This window comes from Cajanus cajan, chromosome 4 (assembly GCF_000230855.2).
Source record: "Cajanus cajan strain Asha chromosome 4, NIPB_CcT2T_4, whole genome shotgun sequence".
NCBI classification, from domain to species: Eukaryota; Viridiplantae; Streptophyta; class Magnoliopsida; order Fabales; family Fabaceae; genus Cajanus; species Cajanus cajan.
This window is the reverse complement of record NC_138520.1, coordinates 46370065-46389004: the sequence shown is the minus strand read 5'-3', so window position 1 is coordinate 46389004 and position 18940 is coordinate 46370065. Positions and strand designations below refer to the sequence as shown.

Below are 18940 nucleotides of genomic sequence, written 5' to 3'. Positions count from 1 at the left end.
TCCCATGGTCGGGATGATATCCTCACAACGGCCATAGGAAGGCCAGAGCACGCAAGCCGTGTGCGTGGTGTTGGTGGTTCTTGGAGCCACCGAGATTTCTTTGGTGCACAATCATCAAGGAGCAGTACTACTGACTCTTGCAGTCAAGAGGCTATGCAGAGAATGGAGATGCAGTTTGAAGAGAAATTGAAGAACATTCGAGAAGAGTTTGAACAAAAGTTTGAACTTTTGGCTCGTTTTCAGCAACAGACTGTAGTTTCTCATGATGGTGTTTGAGTCAGCACTAAAGGGAGTTGTGTTCCTCTAGATCCCTCAGGGGAACAGACTCACACTGATGTACCAAACCAGTGTGAGTTATATGTTGAGGATGACCCCCCACGGTTAGTGGCTATTGGCCGAGTATTTGAGGGTGGCTAAACCATCCATGGTGTCCCTCTATAGCCAGACTGGACACGGGTTGTGGTTGACCAAGTTCAAGATGCTGCTGCTCCAGTGCCTTTACCCAATATAGAGGTTCAACTAGTGGGGCAGGCAACCGGCACATTCTTAGCTTGGCCAAAACGTTTGGTGATGCCGCTTTCAGCACGGACAAAGGTAATTCTATTATTGCTCTTTTATATTCTTATAATTCTATTATTGTTTAACTAATTTTGATTATTTCTTTAGGATTTTATCAATCATGGTAAGGAGGTCATGAGAGAACCTCATGTTGATCATGCTAATATCGCAGAAGCTGAGGATGATCCCATATCTAGGCTTCTAACCATATTACCACGATTAAAGAAGAAACCAATTCAATTGCAGTGGGACATTAGAGTTTTTGGAGTTGATAGCTCTGATGTTCCACTATACATATCCCTGCCTGATGCATTGAGATTGTTGGGGGAAACTCCATGTTAAATATATCTATCATACAGTTGTGGGCCATGTAAGTCATATTTTCTTTTATGAGTCTAAATTTACAATAATTACATTTAACTTATAATAATTATTTGTGTTAGGTACATGGACAAATTGAGTGTGGAGCAAGCACAAGCACAAGTATATGGATTTATTGAGCCTCAATCCATCCAAAAATCAGGAAACACTCAGGTCCAGATCCAGCAATATATGCAAACATGGATGAGTGAATCAGGAAGAGATATATACATGGCTCCATACATTGACGGGTTAGTTTTTTAATTAGTTTTTTAATCATGGTAATTTTATAACTAATTTGTTTGTCATACAATGTAGGTCCCATTGGCTGTTAATGGTAATCATTCCTAAGGAATACACCGTGGTGTGGTTTTGTTCACTACATCGAAAACCAAGCCACGAAATTAAATGGCAATTACAAGGGTAACTAAAATTTTTCATTATGTTTTAAAACTGTAATTATATATATTGACTAACATCTGTTTTTATTTCAATTAATTAGAATCGTGTCTGAAGCTAATATTTTAAGTGGAAGAAGCAGATCATCAAAGACATTGCACTTCATATACCCTAAGGTTAGCAAATTAATTAATACAGGCAATAATATTTAAATTTATTGACTTTGGAAATAATAGTTATTTGTTTCTCATTTTAGTGTAATAAGCAACAAGACTCGTTTGAATATGGCTATTACATCATGTATTGGATGAGAGCCATAGTTTCTGCGGGTATTACCGATTCTTGGGCGCAGGTAATTCATATCAAAATTTATTTAAGTATATTTACCTTTACAATAATTAACATTGCATATTAATGACACTTAAATTAATTATTCAGGTCTTTCAAGATTCATCTCCAGTGCCCGAAGATGAGATCATCAAGATAAGAGAACAATGGGCAACTTTTTTTCTTCAAAGTATACAATAGTTAGATTTCTAAGTTTAGTTAGTTAGATATTATGTTTCTAGTTTGATACCATTGACAAACATATTTTTTATAGGTTTTTTAGGATAATAGGATTTACATTGTCATAATTTATGCTTTTTAAGATTTATATATTATTTTCTTTTTGTCATTCAATTTTGAAATATAATTTGAATTTGTATTCTGGACTGCTTGGTTTAGGTTTTATATTTTGCACTATATATATGCAGGTTTTGGGTATATCAAAAATCAACAAAAATTAAAAAAAAAAACGCCAGATTTTACGTCGGACTACACCATAGCCGACGTAAATTTACATCGAACCTAGCACTGGCCGACGTAAATTTACGTCGGACATGGTGTAGTCCGACGTAAAATCTCGAGTCTATTTTTTAACATTTCAAGCGCTTTTTTACGTTGGTCATAGGGCGTGTCCGACGTAAATTTACGTCGTCTTTCACAGGCGACGTAAATTTACGTCTCCCGCATTAACGTCGGAGCCTTTTCTAACGTAAAATCCTTAAAATAGTCGACGTTAAAGACCCCTTTTGTACTAGTGGTCCCTTTTTGACATGTATGATGCACAAGTCTAATGCCTTGTTATCAAAGATACCACCAGAACAAAAAAAAAGTTAGGTATTCACTTGTTAACATGATTCGACTATCTTGAAATGGTATCATCGCCCTAGTAGTGCTTGAATCCATGCCACTATTACCCATACAGGCCATATATGCACAAAAATTCACATTTTCAGCCTTCATGTTTACTTAATCAGTTCTTCATTTGTCCATAATTTAGAACAAATACCAATATGCATAAAGCTAAAGTTAAAAAAGCAACAAAGGGTATATCATCTGTTCCTCGGTAAACATTTTGAAGGTAGATAGAAGTAAATAAAATCTCTGGGAACAAGGGAACCTTGACGAGTAGTAGTGTAGTATCAGTTGAAGTTGCAAGATGCAAAGATCTATCAGCAATTCAACATTGATGGCAAAATCTAGGAGAAGTGATAGGTGTTCTTCTCCTTGAATTCACCAAAGCTTGGACCTCTTCAATGGAGCTTGAAACCGAATAGGAGAAACACTTTGAATGGAGGATTTCTTCGGATGAAATGGCCTAAGCCAAGGATGGAAGCATCCAAGCTTAAGCAATCAAGAGATTGCTCACTTCAAAAGGTAGGAACTAGGTAAGTTTCTAGGGTTTTGAAGGCACTCTCTCTCTATCTCTTTCTCGGTGACTTTTGGAAGAAACTTGGGCTGAAAATGCTCTCAAATTTCATATATCAAAAGTGATTACAATGTGTGAAGGAGGGAGCTTATATGGATCCGGAATTAGGGACACTTGGCGCCAATGTGGAGGCTTCACATGTGGCGCCAAGTTTTGAATTCAAATTTTGAATTTGAATTCAAAACTTAACTCACATGCACAAGTCCAGTTCACACTAGTGCTAGGTGTATTTAGGTTTGATTTAGTGTGCATTTAGGGTTGAATTTGAGTCACACATGTTCAGCCAAGGTGGCGCCATACATATGACTCAAAATGCAACTTAAATGCATGTTAAATTAAACATAGTTTTGCCTAATTCAATTAAACTAATAATCCTCCTTAAATCCTAATCTAATGACCTAAATACAATGGTCAAAGAAATACAATGAATAGGAAAAATTACAAGAAAGAGAATGAGCCCAATATTGGGTATCAAAAGCCCAAAAGCCCATGAAGCCCAATTACAAGTCCAAAGTTCACAAACCCTAATCTATGGTCAAAATACAAGACCAAAAACAAAGTAACTTCCTATTCTATAATAAAACATAAGAAGAATGGTCATTTCAAACCTATCAGGCCCATTGGGCCTTGACTGGCCCAATCCTTCATGTCTAGCCCACTCCTCTTGGATCTTTTAGTATGTCACCTCTTGCATTCCAAATCATGATTCCATCAAACATCCATGATTAATATTTCAAAAGACGTGTGCAAGTCATTTTCTTTTGCCAAGAAACTCCTCCATATATGTCTTCAATGTAATCTTCAAAATTCTCACCACCATTCTCAATGATAGTGATGGAACCAAATGGAAGAAGTGATAGATAGCTTCTTCTAGACTCCATCTTCAAGTCCTTCTTCTCTTGAGGTAGACTCTTTAATGGCAGAAGCAATGTGAGAACTCCATTGATGGAAGACGCAACAAGGAATGCTCGGTTACTTCTCAAGGAAGCAAGAAAATTAAGGAACTAAGGCACAAAGGAGGAACTCCTTTGTGAAGGTCCTAGGTAGAGAGAACTTCTCCACGGATTTGAGAGGCCTCGGAAGAAAGAATTTTAAGAGAAAATTCTGATTTCATATATCCAAAGTATGTACAAATGAGAGGTTTATAAATATATAGAAGTAGTTAGCTTGTGGAGGAAGCTAAGCTTAATCATGGTTCAAGTGAATCAAGGTAGGCTTAGCTTGACCGTCCACCTTAGTTTAGGAGGCTTGTGGAACAAGCTTCTATCTTAGCTTGCTTGGAAAGCAAGCTAAGTTAGAAGCTTGTAACACAAGCTTCCCAAAGACTCCAAAGGTAGAAGCAAGTTTGGCCAAGGAAGTAGGCTAGGTGGCCTTGGGCTTGTTTGCTCACTTAGTCCATTTCAAAAATTGTTGATTTGGTTTAGTTAGGTCCATCCAAAAATAGCGAGACCTAGCTAAATCAAATCCTTGAAAAATCATGGAGCAAACCAAGTTCAATATGTAAAATTTTGCCTAGGCCTAATTCTGACCCAATTGCTAAACACATCCTCGAGCCTTGCTACTTACCACCCCATATCTACTACTGAAAAAGTAAAAAATGAATGACCTTTAATACAAGGTCAAATGGAGTAAAAGTCTCCAAAGAACTTACTCTAAATTCATTATACAATGATCTATAAAAGGGAAACAAAGTGCCTCACAAATACAAAGGCAAAATAAACATATACAAGTAACTACTATATTTACAAACATTTGAAAGGTCTTCCAAATCATCTCATTCCTTTTGGTTCCTTTAATGTATTACAGCTTGGTTTCCTTAGCCTTGACATATTTCCATCATCTCCTCCTTCTTAAAAAGGATTTGACCTCAAATCTCGAGAGTCTTCATGATGGTCATCCATACCTACAAATATATAATACAATTCATAAGAGGTGACATTCTCAATCAATAAATGTGAAAGGCATATCCTAAGAGGAATCCTTTCATAGAACCTAATAAAGAAATTCATGACACTAGACCTTCTAGAATAATGAATAGGATTCTCTCCTAAACAAAGTCTATATATGTTCCTAAACCTTAAAAATACGCTAAAACTAAGACTATAACATCCTAAAGACTTAATCCTAACAACTAGAACATCTTGCCTAAAGTATGTTGAGTCAAACGAAGTAATTCTCAACAAGGTTTTGAATGAGACAAATATAATATGTTATTATTACTAACAAATGTGTTCGTGTTTCAGAAAAAACATAAGTACAGGCAAGTTAAAACAAAAAGGAAAAGAAGCCAAGCCTAGCATAAGAAAGAAAATGCTCAAACCTCGATGAATAGCTTTAACATAGACGAAGAACAGTCAAAGCAAAAGCACACCATGAGAATCAAACAAACCAAGCCAAGTGAATATCAAACTAAGGTATGTCAAAGACAACCTCAAGCATAACATAAGAAATCAGATGAAGCAATTGGTCAAAGATCATAAAGTCAACTACACATCAGATAAAGGACAACACAGACTAAAAAATATTCTAGACGAAAACAAAGTCTGTCCATTTATCATGTTGACCAAACCAAAAGAAAGTCAAAGCATCAACGTCAAATGCTTAGATGAAGATCAAGACTTGAGACGCACATGGACCAACAGACACAAACAAAGATTGCCATGAAAGCAATTAAAGAATCAAGCCTTAAAAGACTACTCAGGCATCGTCTACAATCACCTAAATGCTCTCAACATGATAGCGTGATGAAAGAAGAAGAAGAAAATCACGCAAAAGAAAAAGCATACATGTGTCAGAAAAAGTACATTACTTTTTCAGATAAAGACAACGCTCTGCAGCTACGCGACCAGAAAAGGACAAAAATGTTCCTAGGTCTCTGCTAAATTCAGACACTGCTGCTAACAAGGCAAAAAATACTTCATGCAATGTCTATGAACAGGAAGCAACATTTAATGCAAGATCCTGAGCATTAAATGAAAGATTAACCCAGTCATGAACGACTATATCCGCTTCAACGGACACTTGCAACGGATAAATTTTACAAGACTATATATATGTCACAACTTCAAACCTAGAAAGGTTGGTTGTTTGGCTTAGACTGGTTCAAGCTAGAAAAAGGGTGATATCCAGCCCATGAAGCAATATAATCAGAGATAGAGCGTATAGAGTCAAATGTACCATAATGTATTCATCTCTGTAGACTAAGGAGTTCTAAGTGCATCTTAGGAACATGAACCTTAGTGAGTGTATTCAACTCATGTATCCTCTATGTGAGAGTAAGCCAAACACTCAAACCAAACCTATATATTTATCATTTGTAAAGCTTGAAGAGGCTAGGAAAAGAATACTTGTAAAAGCTTGTAGAGGCTTGTCAGAAAATACTCACTACGACCCAAAAGTGGCTGATTAAAGAATACTAGCACTAATGGTGAAGTTAGCGAGCTAGGAGTTGGTCAAAAATACTCACTGAGAGCCAGAAGTGGCTGAACAAAGAATACTAGCACTAGTTGTGAAGCTAGCGGGCCAGTATTTAGTCGATAATACTCATTGAGAGCCAGAAGTGACTGAGCAAAGAATACTAGCGTCGATGAGTGAAGTTGACGAACCAGGAGTGGTCGTGACTTGGGTAGTATAGAATACTCACTACTAGCCTGAATAGGTTGATTAAAGAATACTAGGACTAATGAATGAAGTTGGCCGACGAGGAGTGGTCATGATCGGGGTGGTCTATAATACTCACTACAAGCCTGAAGAGGTTGAACAAACAATACTTGTACTTCTTTGAACATCTAGTGGAACCCTTCATTTGAAGGAGACTGGACGTAGCTCAGTTTCAGCGAACCAGTATAAAAATACTTGCACTACTTTTGTGTTCCAGACGCACTTTTATTTGGTTGATTTAATATACAGAAAACTTTGTCTAATGCTTAGGCAGTTCTAGTTTAGCGTTCACTAATATTATTTTACTGGACGAAAAAGAGCCTTCTTGTGAAAACGTTTTTAAAATTCCTTTGTTCACATACATACATATTCAACCCCTCCTTCTATGTGTTTTTCATCTAACTTCAAAGTACCCCATGTGGTAACCTAGGCATTCCCTAGAAAATAAGGAAAATACAACTAAAAAATTTCCTAAGCAATTTTGGAGTATATTATTTGTTAGATAGTTATTAGAAGAAAGTGTCAAAAGGAGCCTCATATGTTGTATCCAACGAATAATATAGTCCAAAAATTGGGTGCTTTATTAAAACAACTAAGGTAGTAGGAGTCATAAACATGCTTTATTTAAAACATTACATCTAGTATAAAAAATGTTCTCTCTTTGAGATAGAGTACCACTAGGTTGACTATTAAGGAGTCTCCTAAGCATTAGGAGTTCTCCTTCATAAGGATAAACTAACTCCACTTTGGACACTTGTTGCATTTTTTCATCCTCACTCTCACTTGAAGAAGAGGTAGTAGTCTCTTCTTGACTACTATAAGTGCCATGCCTCCTTAAAATCATAACTTTCTTTGTAGGGCATTGAAAAGCAATGTAGCCTCTCCCTAGACACTTGAAACATTTTATATCACTAGTCTTTGTGCTAGTGTGTGGAGTGTTGGTACCTTTACCCTTCTCTTTGTTCTTATCCTTATTCTTAGCTAGTTCCTTGAAGGGTTCTAAAATATTTTTCTTTTCCAAAGGACTTCTCTCCTCCATGTAGTCTTTCTTATGAGATCTAGAGAAGGAGCTTTCTTTTTTAGAAGATTTTAACAACATTTGTTGTTCTACCCTTACACAAAGATAGACCAAATCATTTAGGTCCTTGTAGGGTAGTAGCTCCATGATGAGTCATTATTTTCCCTTATTTTCTTACCTTTATGTACTTATTTTAATCTCTGATTTGTGATTAATTGTTGATATTCTGCACTATTTTCTATTTGGGTTTTAATTGGACCGGTAATTCATATTTTAACTAATTTGAATTTTTTGAATCTAATTATTCCAATTTTTATTTTCAGGGCAGTTTAATAATTATCTGGGCTTGGAATTAATTTCTGGACTTCAAGAGGAGCTGCCACGTCATCTACCATGTCAGCACCACATCAGCAACATACTTACATTTTTGTTAACCTTCTATTATTCATTTTCGGGCCAAACACATCCAGATGGGGGCCCAATTTCGTTTTAGGTCATAGGAGTCTAGGTTAGGGCTGACTTGGCAGCCACTAACATAAACATTCTGATGTGACCACGTTTGGGGGCTGGCTTCCTTTTGTTATTTTACGTTTTGCTTCCTCTCAGTTTTTCTACTCTCTATTTTTCTTCACGTTTTTGCTCCCAGTAACGTTTGGTTTTGCTGGTTGTATTTTGAGACTGCATTTTTGTTGAAGGAATACAGATTATTAGTTTCATTTTCTTCTCCTTCTTCCTTGCATTTTCGTTTTCATTTCTGATGAATGGAAGGCTAAAACCCTTGGGGTTGGCTCCTTGAGAAGATTGTAATCTCTATTTGAGGTTTTATTCGTTTATGTATTTGTGTTCTGCTTTCTTCTTCTCCATTGAACCTCTGCATTGAAACTTTTTTTTGACACCTGTTCATGCTTAATGAATCAGGTCGCTCACAGGTTGCTTAATTAAAATCTAAGATGCAACAATAAGCAAAAACCGAGAGCAATATATAGCAAAATTTTCTACTCCTTTGGTTTTTTCTTGTATTCTTTCTTTTGTAATTTCTTTTGTATCTTTTTTCTTTTCTTTGTCTTTCACACAAACAGGAGTTAATGCCTTTTAAAACAATGAGAGAGTCTCGGATTTAATAAGGAAAATCGCTGCCAAACATTTTAATAACAAAGAGGTATACAAGTGTCTTGTGATACTAGTGCTCACAATTTTTTTTGCACAAACTTCAAACAATTTTTAAGCACACTTTTCTTTAAATTTTCTTACACTTTGAGACACTTAATACCTCTGTTTTAGACACTTCAAAATAAGCACAAGTTTCAGCCACACAAGAGATTCAAGGAAAACCTAGGGAAGCAAGTAGTAGTTTAGGCAATTTTTGACAAACTTTTAGAAGACATAAAAGAAACCTAACTCTAAGAAATTTGTTAGAACTAATAGCAAATTAAGAACTCAATTATGTAAAATAAAAGCATATATAGGTCAGCTAGAAGATTAAAAAGCAAAACCAAACCAAATATTGACACAAAACAATACAAAAATCAAAGGTTCAACAAGCTAGTCTAGGAATTAATGACATGTAAAGGACTACACACGACTCTAGATAAAACACATGATTAAAAACCAAAACACATGTTATTCAATATTAATATCCAATCACGGATTCATTTTTATGGCATAGGCAAGACTCAAACAAAATTAAAAAGCACAAGCACAAAGAAACCTAAGGTAAAACCGAAATTGATTCAATAACAAAGGAACAAGCAAGACTAATGAATCAATCAATTAATGTGACATGTGGATCCATCAAAAATATGTGGAAAAACTAGATCCTTACAACAAACACAATCAAGACATTTAAAGGAAGATGTAGACAAGACGGAAACAATTTTAGAGAAAAGAAAACATAACCTCAAGAGCACCAAGGCTCTAGATACCAAAAATGATAGAACCAAATGGAAGAAGTGATAGATATCTTCTTCTAGACTCCATCTTCAAGTCTTTCTTCTCTTGAGGTAGACTCTTTAATGGCAGAAGCAATGTGAGAACTCCATTGATGGAAGATGCAACAAGGAATGCTCGGTTACTTCTCAAGGAAGCAAGAAGATTAAGGAACCAAGGCACAAAGGAGGAACTCCTTTGTGAAGGTCCTAGGTAGAGAGAACTTCTCCACGGATTTGAGAGGCTTTGGAAGAGAAAATTTTAAGAGAAAATTTTGATTTTATATATCCAAAGTATGTACAAATGAGAGGTTTAAAAATATATAGAAGTATGTAGCTTGTGGAGGAAGTTAAGCTTAACCATGGTTCAAGTGAACCATGGTAGGCTTAGCTTGACCGTCCACCTTAGTTTAGGAGGCTTGTGGAGCAAGCTTCTATCTTAGCTTGCTTGAAAAGCAAGCTAAGTTAGAAGTTTGTAGCACAAGCTTCGCAAAGACTCCAAAGGTAGAAACAAGTTCGGCCAAGGAAGTAGGCTAGGCGGCCTTGGGCTTGTTTGCTCACTTGGTCCGTTTCAAAAATTGTTGATTTGGTTTAATTAGGTCTATCAAAAAATGGTGAGACCTAGTTAAATCAAATCCTTGAAAAAATATGGAGCAAAACAAATTTAATATGTAAAATTTTGTCTTGGCTCAATCTTGGCCCAATTGCTAAACACACCTTCAAGCCTTGCTATTTGTCATCCCACTTCTACGACTAAAAAAGTAAAAATGAATGACCTTTAATACAAGGTCAAATGGAGTAAAAGTCTTCAAAGAACCTACTCTAAATTCATTATACAATGATCTATAAAAAGGAAACAAAGTGTCTCACAAATACAAAGACAAAATAAACCTATACAAATAACTACTACATTTACAAACATTTAAAAGGTTTTCAAAATCATCTCATTCCTCTTGGTTCCTTTAATGTATCACCTCTTGATTTTCTTAGTCTTGACATATTTCCATCAGATAGACCTAAGCATCTAAAAGTAGAAAATAGTATCAGACTGTTGCCTAAGTTTCAGATATATCATGGTCTAAAAGTAAAATTTAAGTAAAAAATGTCAATACCCTAGTCTAATGATAACCCAGTGAAGATTTTTCATACATTCAGTTCAACATTCTTTACCCCTTTCAACATACCTAGACACAAATTTTCTTCACCGATTAATATATTGTTTGAATGTGCCTCAGGGAAACAAGATTCCACGCTATAAGCTGGTATCACTAGTTCACAAACTGTGCAGCAAATCTCATTGCTTTTCATCCATACAGAATGAGTCCATCACGAATAGAACTTGGGGAAGAGCAATGTTGAGATTGATGTCCTCAGTTTTCATGTTCACAGTTAACATAGAATTCGGTGCAGATTCAGTTAAACAAACTAAACTTCGGGCCCCAGAATCTCATACATCAGGCAAAACAGAGAACAGACTGGCAGATGTCCAACCTATGAAAATGTAGTTCTTCTAACACTTGGGTCAAACCTAATAATAAGTAAAAGGCAAAGGAACCAGCCTAATGTAAGATATTACTGTTAGCAATTACGCATTACATCCATGATCAATAATTAATCAAAGATGTCTATTTCTCACTATTGAAAGACCGATTTCAGCCAACAAGTACATAAAAATCCACTGAAGTTTACATGACTCTGAATCAGCAAAATATGTCATATATATCAGACTCACCAAATCGTCAGGACTATTCTGTTATGACATCCACATCTGTATGAGCAGCCACCACACACCACCATATCCAAGCAAGCTGCAGCAGTACACCATTAGATCTGCATAAGCTGCCATCATGTGCATCAACCCCTTAGTGTTATGGTAATTTTTGGTTGCAGTTGCCGCTGACTTGTCAATGAAATACTTGGGTGTTTGGGTGCTTGTGCTGCACCTTTCCTAAGCTGGAAAAGTCATTGGTCACCCTGATAAAAAATAGAAAAAGAAAAAACATGAATTGTGGCTAGAAATAAAATAAAGGCTAAAATATAATTTTGATTTCTTACAGTCTTATCTGAATTTTTTTGTTTCGATTTGCTCTCCAAGTTTAAAAATTTTCATTTTGACCCCTTAAAAGTGTCTCCGATAGATCAAATTAGTCCTTCTCTCAGTTTATTTTTTTATAACAATAACTTGGTGACAAACCGTATGAGATGCAATGTCAGATGGGCGTGTCCCACATCAACCAAAATTAACAAGGTTGGTGAAAAAAACTAAAAGAACCAATTTTGTCCAACAGGCACCTTAAAGAATCAAAGTGAAGCTTTCTAAATTTAGGGACCAGACTAAAATAAAAAATTCAGATGAGTGACAAAAATTATATTTTAGCCTAAAATAAACTATAAATGAAGGGTTCAAAAAATTAATATTTTAATCAGGTAATACGACTTGTTACATCAGGTAAGGAGTGATGATGCAACATTAAGCATCACCTTTAAGAAAATATGAGATGTTTCAATTTCCTTTTATTCTTTTTTATATATCATATGATAAACTGATTAAAACATGAATATCAACCATAAGACAGAAGATCTTCAATGAGTTAGTCTAGCAAAGGCAAAATCAAAGTCCAGTAAAACATAAAACTAACACTACTTAGTTTCAAAATATAAAATTCCGGCAATGATGGGACTTTCTGAACAGACTTGATAGAAATGTCCTGACAATCTGGCAAAACAATATGAATGCTGCAGGTATCCAATCACTTGTACATCAAATTAAAATATTCTACTTGATGAAATATAGATCATCTTTCCACCTGTAGAAAGCTTATAACTTTAACTTTCAACAATCAAAATGGAAAAGATGAAAACAGACTAAAGAAAAAGCAGGGAACATGACTTACGCTTTATTAGACCTGAACTTCTTAGAGCTATGATTTGGCATAGATCCCATCTAAGTTCTCTGGTCTTGGTATTCTCTTTGATATAAATGCAGCTTCCTCTATTCTTCCCCCATCCTCTAAGGCAACTATCAGATCACTTAGACATGTCAACTTCTGATGTAAGCCGTGCTCCACCAATTCATAGAATAAACTAAATGCTTCTGAAACCTTGTGAATTTTACAAAGGTTCAGAATAATTTCATTACACAAATCAGTATCAACATTCTGATGGTTTTTCAAACTAAAAAGCAACAGTTTGCATGCCTCTGATAGCTTTCCTCTCTTGCAAACAAATTGAACCACTTCTTCTACTTTAACACGGTATCCATTCTTATAAATCAAATCGATAATCTCAAATGCTCTTTCATGCTGTCCACGTCCAAAAAGTAGCTGTAAACTCTCAGTTGACAGGTTTATATTCTGTCTAACATTTTTCTCCAGCATCATGACAATAACACTGGCAGACTCATGAGCACAACTCTTTTCCAAAAGTTTTGCCAATATAGAATGCCAGGTAGATGTTTTCGGTTGATAGGAGCTCTTTAGCATTTTCTCTAGTGTCTCTTTTGCAAGCAGAGGCTTATCCGTCTGAAGAAAACCATCAATCAAATAATCATATATCTCAACATCAGGAAGAAAGTCCCTTCTTAGCATCCACACCAAAAGCTCATATCCCCTTTCGTATGCACCTTCTTTACAGTGCCCCATAATCACTGTCTGGTATGATTGGGGATCTTGTGTTCCCCTTCTCATCAGCTGCCGAATCACCCTCTCCGCCTTCTTAGTCTTCCCATTTTCACACAAAAACTGAAAAATAAGACTATAAGAAGCAGCAAGCGGCTTAGAGCCAAACTTGCTTAACAAAATTTCCTTCTCAAACAACTCATCGAACAGCATCTCTGCCATATCATAGTCCCCTTTCTTACACAAACTCCGAATCAGAGTGCTGTACGAGGCCGAATCCACCGGGACCCGAAACTTTTTCATGTTTTCAAACACCTTCAAAGCTTCATCCAGATTCCCTGCACAACAATGTGAATGAATAATCGTATTAAAGGTAAATGTATCAGGGCTAAACCCTCCATCTTCTTTCATCCGTTCCAAAACATCCTTCATCTTATCCAATTTGCCTGCCTCACAAAGCCCTTTGATCAAAGTATTATACGTAACCATGTTCACCTCAACGCCCCGACTACTCATCTCTTCAAGAACAACCAATGCCTCATCAACTTCTTGCTTCATACAATACCCTCGAATCAAAGTAGTATAAGTAACAACATTAGGATTCAATTTCAAACCCTCGCATTTCTTGCTCATACCATTCACCAAATTCCTTGCAATCCCCACCTTCCCCGCTCTGCACAAACCATCAACAAGCGTGTTATAAGTAACAACATCCGGATCGCAATCGAAACGCGCCATCTCCTTGAAGAACCTAAACCCTTCATCAACCATGTTGTTCTTGCAAAACCCTCTGATCAAAACATTGTAGGTACACGTGTCCGGAGCAACGCCAAACGTGCGAAGCATTTCATCATACACGTCCTTGGCCATATTGGTGCGACCCCGTCGGAGCAAAACGGATAAAACGGTGTTGAAGGTAACCACGGAGGGGGACACGGGAACGAACTTCATGGCGTGGAAGAGTTTCATGGACTCTTTGAAGAGGCCCGCTTCGGCGTAGCTTCTAATGAGGCTATTGAAGAAGCGGGCCTCGAGCTTGATCGTTCCGTTGGACTTTTTCTCGATGGAGAAGAGGAAGTTTCGGGCCGCGTTGAGGTTCCGCTGGCGGCCCAGGATCTGGAGCATGGCGAAGTAAGACTGGGCCTGGTGGGGGAAGCCCGTTTGGTGGGCCCAGTTGAAGAAGCAGAGGGCCTTGGAGGGGTGGTGGAGTTGGCGGAGGGTTCGGAGGACGGTGGTTTTGGAGAGAGGGGTGGGGATAGAAGAGAGCAAGGTGTCGGACCAGGGCTTGGAGTTGATGAGATCGGCCACCGTTTTGGCGGTTTTGCTTGCGTTTCGTGACGTGGGTCTTGCGGTGTGGTCGCGAAAAAAGTACCTGAAGGTTGGAAGGGGGTTGTGAGAAAAATGAAAAGGGAGAGGAAAGAGAGGGAGTTAGGGGAATGCACCTAAGGTGGGAAGTGAAAGTGGAGATGGGAGTGGAACGCGGATTTGAAGAGCGTTGTTGTTGCGAGGAGAGGCTGAGAGACACCATGTTGAACCTTGAAGCGCTCAAGTTCAATCAGTGCTTACTGTTACGATCTATTTTAAACCAGAGTTTGTTATGTCATGGCAGAAGAATTGGGTGGGGAACTCCACCGTGGTGATGTCCGAAATGATTGTTTGTGATTTAAATTTGGTTAATTTAAAATATTTTTTTTTTAAATTTTTATACTTATCTTTATTAACTTTATTTGGTATCTATAGTTTTTAGTTTTAATATTTGTAATTTTTTAATTATTTTAATTCATGCAGTTAATTTTTTATTTGTAACATATAGGAACTAAAAAAAAATTATGTTAAACCAACAAATTAATGAATTACCATATAAATATTTATATTGATTTGAATTAATAAAATAAAATATTAAATGATTTGAATTAATAAAATAAAATATTAAATAATTTTACATTTAAAAAAAATATAAAAAAAACTTGATTTGTACATTAAAAATTTTAATTTAACAGTTGAATTGTTAAAATTTGATTTAAAACATGTATCCCTACTCTTTTTTATAACATGATATTATATTTATAATAAAATTATTTATTTTAAAAATATATTATAAACGACACTTGAATTTGAATTTTACACTTCTTTTAATTTATAATTTAATTTTACATATTGTTAAAATTAATATCAAAATTAGGTTAATTAGACCTTGTTTCATATATCTTTTTAGTCTTAGTCAGATCGAGTTTAGGTTTTAAAAAATGGTTTGATTAAAATATTAGGTCAAATTTGAACAAGGATATACTCGACACAACTCGACCGATACTTACCTCTAGTATTTACTAAATATACAAGTGAATTCAGGCTTCATCTTCATTGTCATTAGTGTAATAATTCCTCCTAATAAAAAGAAAATTTAAGACAATACCAAAGAATCCATATATTATCGTTTTGCTCTAAACATCTTTTTTTATTATTCTTTTTCGATAGTCAAGATGTACGCTCTCTTGACCATGGATTTGGCTTTCATGGATGATTTCAAAAACAATTTTCATGAAAAGAATTCCATGAGTAGAAGAACTTCTTCCCATGGACCACATATCACATAGAATCACACTTATGTTGTATTTGGATAAGTCATTTCTAAAATTCAAGGAATTTCTAAAATTCATAGTGTGTTTGGATGAGAAATTTATATAGGGTAATTCATTTATTTGAAGAATTTCAAATTTCTTGAGATGAAATGCTTTGTTTGGATGAAAAATTTACAAAGAATTTGAAATTCAAGCATTTGTAAAATTCTTTAAAATAGTAGAATTTCAAATTCTCTAAAAAATGGGAGAATTTGAAATTCCTCATATTTGTTTTTCTTATTTCACCTATATATTTTATCTTATCTCTTCATTCTTTTAATTATTAGATATTCAAAAATATTAAATATTATCTTATATTAATTTTTAAAATTATTAAATATTATCTAATATTAATTTTTTAAATTATTAAATATTTAAAAATAGATTAATATTTATTTTTATAAAATTTAATTTAAAAATCTCAACTTATAAATATATTTTTAAAATTAATTTTACTATAATAGAATCAAATTATCATATTCAACCTAACAATTTAAAATTTAAGAAATTTGAATTGACTTATCCAAACAAAATATTTTAAGAATGATAGAAATTGAAATCAAAGTAATTCAAATACCAAGAATTTAAAATTCCTTGAATTTATAAAATTTTTCATCCAAACACACTATCAAGGAATTTTAAATTCTTAAAATTTGAATTACTCTCAATTGAATTCCCTTCCTTTTTTCAAATATCTTGTTTGAATAGAACATTTTTCAATATCTTGTATTTCAATTATCTTGTTTGGATAGAGTATTTCAATTTCTACTTAGCAAATTTTCATTTTTAAATATTTATTAAAAATTAAAGTTTTAATATTAAATTTTATTAAAATATATTTAATAATTGAAAATTAATTTTAATATTAAAAAATTTTAATTATTTCAAAAATAGTACTAGACATTATATTTAATCAATTTTTTCTTTATAAATTTAAAAATATTTTAAATTCATAACATATTTAAAAATTTCAAAATACCATTAACTTCCATAAAAACAATTAACACACATTGATTCCTGATGAGTCCATTTTAAACTAAGCAAAAATAATAGAAGTTTTTAACTTTGAGTATAGGTAGTTCAAAATCACAATATCTCATACGAATTTAAACTAAACACTAATGAAATTCTAAATGTATTTTATGTTCATATTAAAATAACAAGAATAAAAGATAGTTTGTTGAAGATATCAAGGTCACAACTTCAAGACCAAAGATTTTCACCTCCTCATAGAAGCAAAGCCTACAAAAAAAAAAATCAAGATACAATCTTGTTACCATGCTAGATCAAGGTCACAACTTCAAAACAACTAGCAAGATGAAGAGAGGGAAAAAGGAAGGTGGAATCCAGTAAAAATAGGACTAAAAAAAGAAAGGAAAAGCTAAAGTTTGACTCTCTTTTGTACTATATAAAGAAAAAGCATTCATTGCCAAAGTAAGCTACAATCTTTTGATTTAAAATCATGTTGTGAATCACGGGTTTTAATTTCTAGTTCTTGTCATCATACATGGTCAATGCACACTCTAAAACATTCATCTTCATTCTTTAAATATTGAAACCATTTTGTCTTTGTAACCGGATTGAGATAGCTTTTGGGAACAAAGGATAATCAAAAGAGATGCAGATGGGTCAAATATTTCACACTCAAAGAAATCATAACATAAATCAATATTTTAACTAAAACTTGATGAGTCATCCAGTGAAGTCATGCAAACAAAACATCATTCAACTTGAAAACATTGCCAAAAAAATTAAACAAAAAATACAGTTAGGAGAGCAAGAATCGGAAGACATAGCATATACTAGAATAATTCTCATTGCAATTATAAAACAACAAAAACTTTTCATATATATATATGGATCATTTCTAGCATATATAATCAATCCAAAACAAAAATGCAATAAAATAAAGACAAAAAATGAAGCTAAATAGGAAAATCTAAATGAAAAATTGTCATTACACTACATTATCCGTGAACAACTAAAAATGCATAAAAGGTTGTCAACAGGAGATCCACTATAAAAATGAGAAAGCTGTCAAATATATTATCCATGAACAAAAACTGTGCAAGCTAATTATAAAATTTATAAAGTAACTGACCTAATGGTAACATCCAAGTATTCGTGCAATACATAAAAGCTCCAAACCTGAATCATACAAAATCCATGAAAAAGTTAGAAAGCTAACTTGCAATAACTAATCAAATTAATAAAAATTAAGAAGTTATGAAAAAAAATTACATCAAGAAATGTGTTAAAACATAAGCCCCTTTTTTTCAATTGGAAGAGCTTTCACAATAGCTAACTATTTTGGAGTGTCAGATAACCATTTAACAGCTTTGACCCATTGATGTTGCTTAAGGTTTGGTATCAAAGCTGCTTCAGCTAACACTTCTTGAATAAAATCATCTTCATCAATCGTAATATCAAATGCTTGAACAAGTCGCTTTAATGATTCAGCCACTTTTTTCAACGAATTAGTTATTCCATCTTTTTCTCCTGTCTTTCTCCTTTAAGATTGGGTGCTAGTAGAAGCTGAAGATTGACCCCTTCTTTGTGTAATAGAGCTAGATTCATCTAAATATATGGTATCACTATCACCCTCTAAACCTAATTCTCCTTCATTTAATTCTCTGCTCATGATCTCATCAATATCAATAGCAGTCTCAGCTCCATGTCCAGTAGCTCTATCTTTAGCACCCAAGTCCACTATATCATCCCAATTTGCAATCACCTTGAAACGAAATTGTCTTGCTTCTTTATGGGCCTTGAAAACAAAAGAAACAAGTCAGTAATAGGAAAAAAAATTACATTGCTTTAAATAATGATAATATAAAATTACTTACATTAACATACTCATTTCAAGCATTTTCATTGTCAACTATAATCATATGATTTGTGCCATCCCAATCAAATCCACTTTGACTGAGGATGTCACTAACAACTCCATACCATGATCTCCAAAGTTTCATACGATTTTTTACATTTTCCCAAGTGACCTGGATTTTGAAGTTGGTAGTTAACATTACAGC

The 18940-nt window shown here is 34.4% G+C and overlaps 1 protein-coding gene across 5 annotated transcripts; it reads right to left on the bottom strand.

Annotated features, from left to right (window-relative positions):
- Positions 1-4159: 4159 nt before the first annotated feature.
- LOC109807949 (Tetratricopeptide repeat (TPR)-like superfamily protein) lies at positions 4160-14924 on the bottom strand. 5 transcript variants are annotated; one of them, XR_014433071.1, is made up of 4 exons: positions 14733-14924; positions 12568-14662; positions 10858-11647; positions 4160-4973 (listed from the first exon to the last, which is right to left on the bottom strand). XR_014433071.1 is itself a non-coding variant. In XM_020370744.3 (3 exons), the coding sequence occupies exons 1-2, from the start codon at positions 14816-14818 to the stop codon at positions 12595-12597; spliced, it is 2154 nt and encodes a 717-aa protein (XP_020226333.1). In that variant the 5' UTR covers positions 14819-14924; the 3' UTR covers positions 8612-11647; positions 12568-12594. The 5 variants fall into 5 exon arrangements, 1 of the variants encoding a protein (XP_020226333.1); XR_002240556.3 differs by having other exon boundaries at positions 11406-11647; XR_002240542.3 differs by lacking the exon at positions 4160-4973 and having other exon boundaries at positions 8612-11201; positions 11406-11647.
- Positions 14925-18940: the final 4016 nt, after the last annotated feature.

Bases quoted from the DNA above. Each gene is read 5' to 3' on its own strand.
- LOC109807949 (XM_020370744.3), bottom strand. From the start codon at position 14,818: ATGGTGTCTCTCAGCCTCTCCTCGCAACAACAACGCTCTTCAAATCCG. The intron at 14,663-14,732 runs GTGCATTCCCCT...TCCAACCTTCAG, and splicing joins ACTTTCACTTCCCACCTTAG to GTACTTTTTTCGCGACCACA.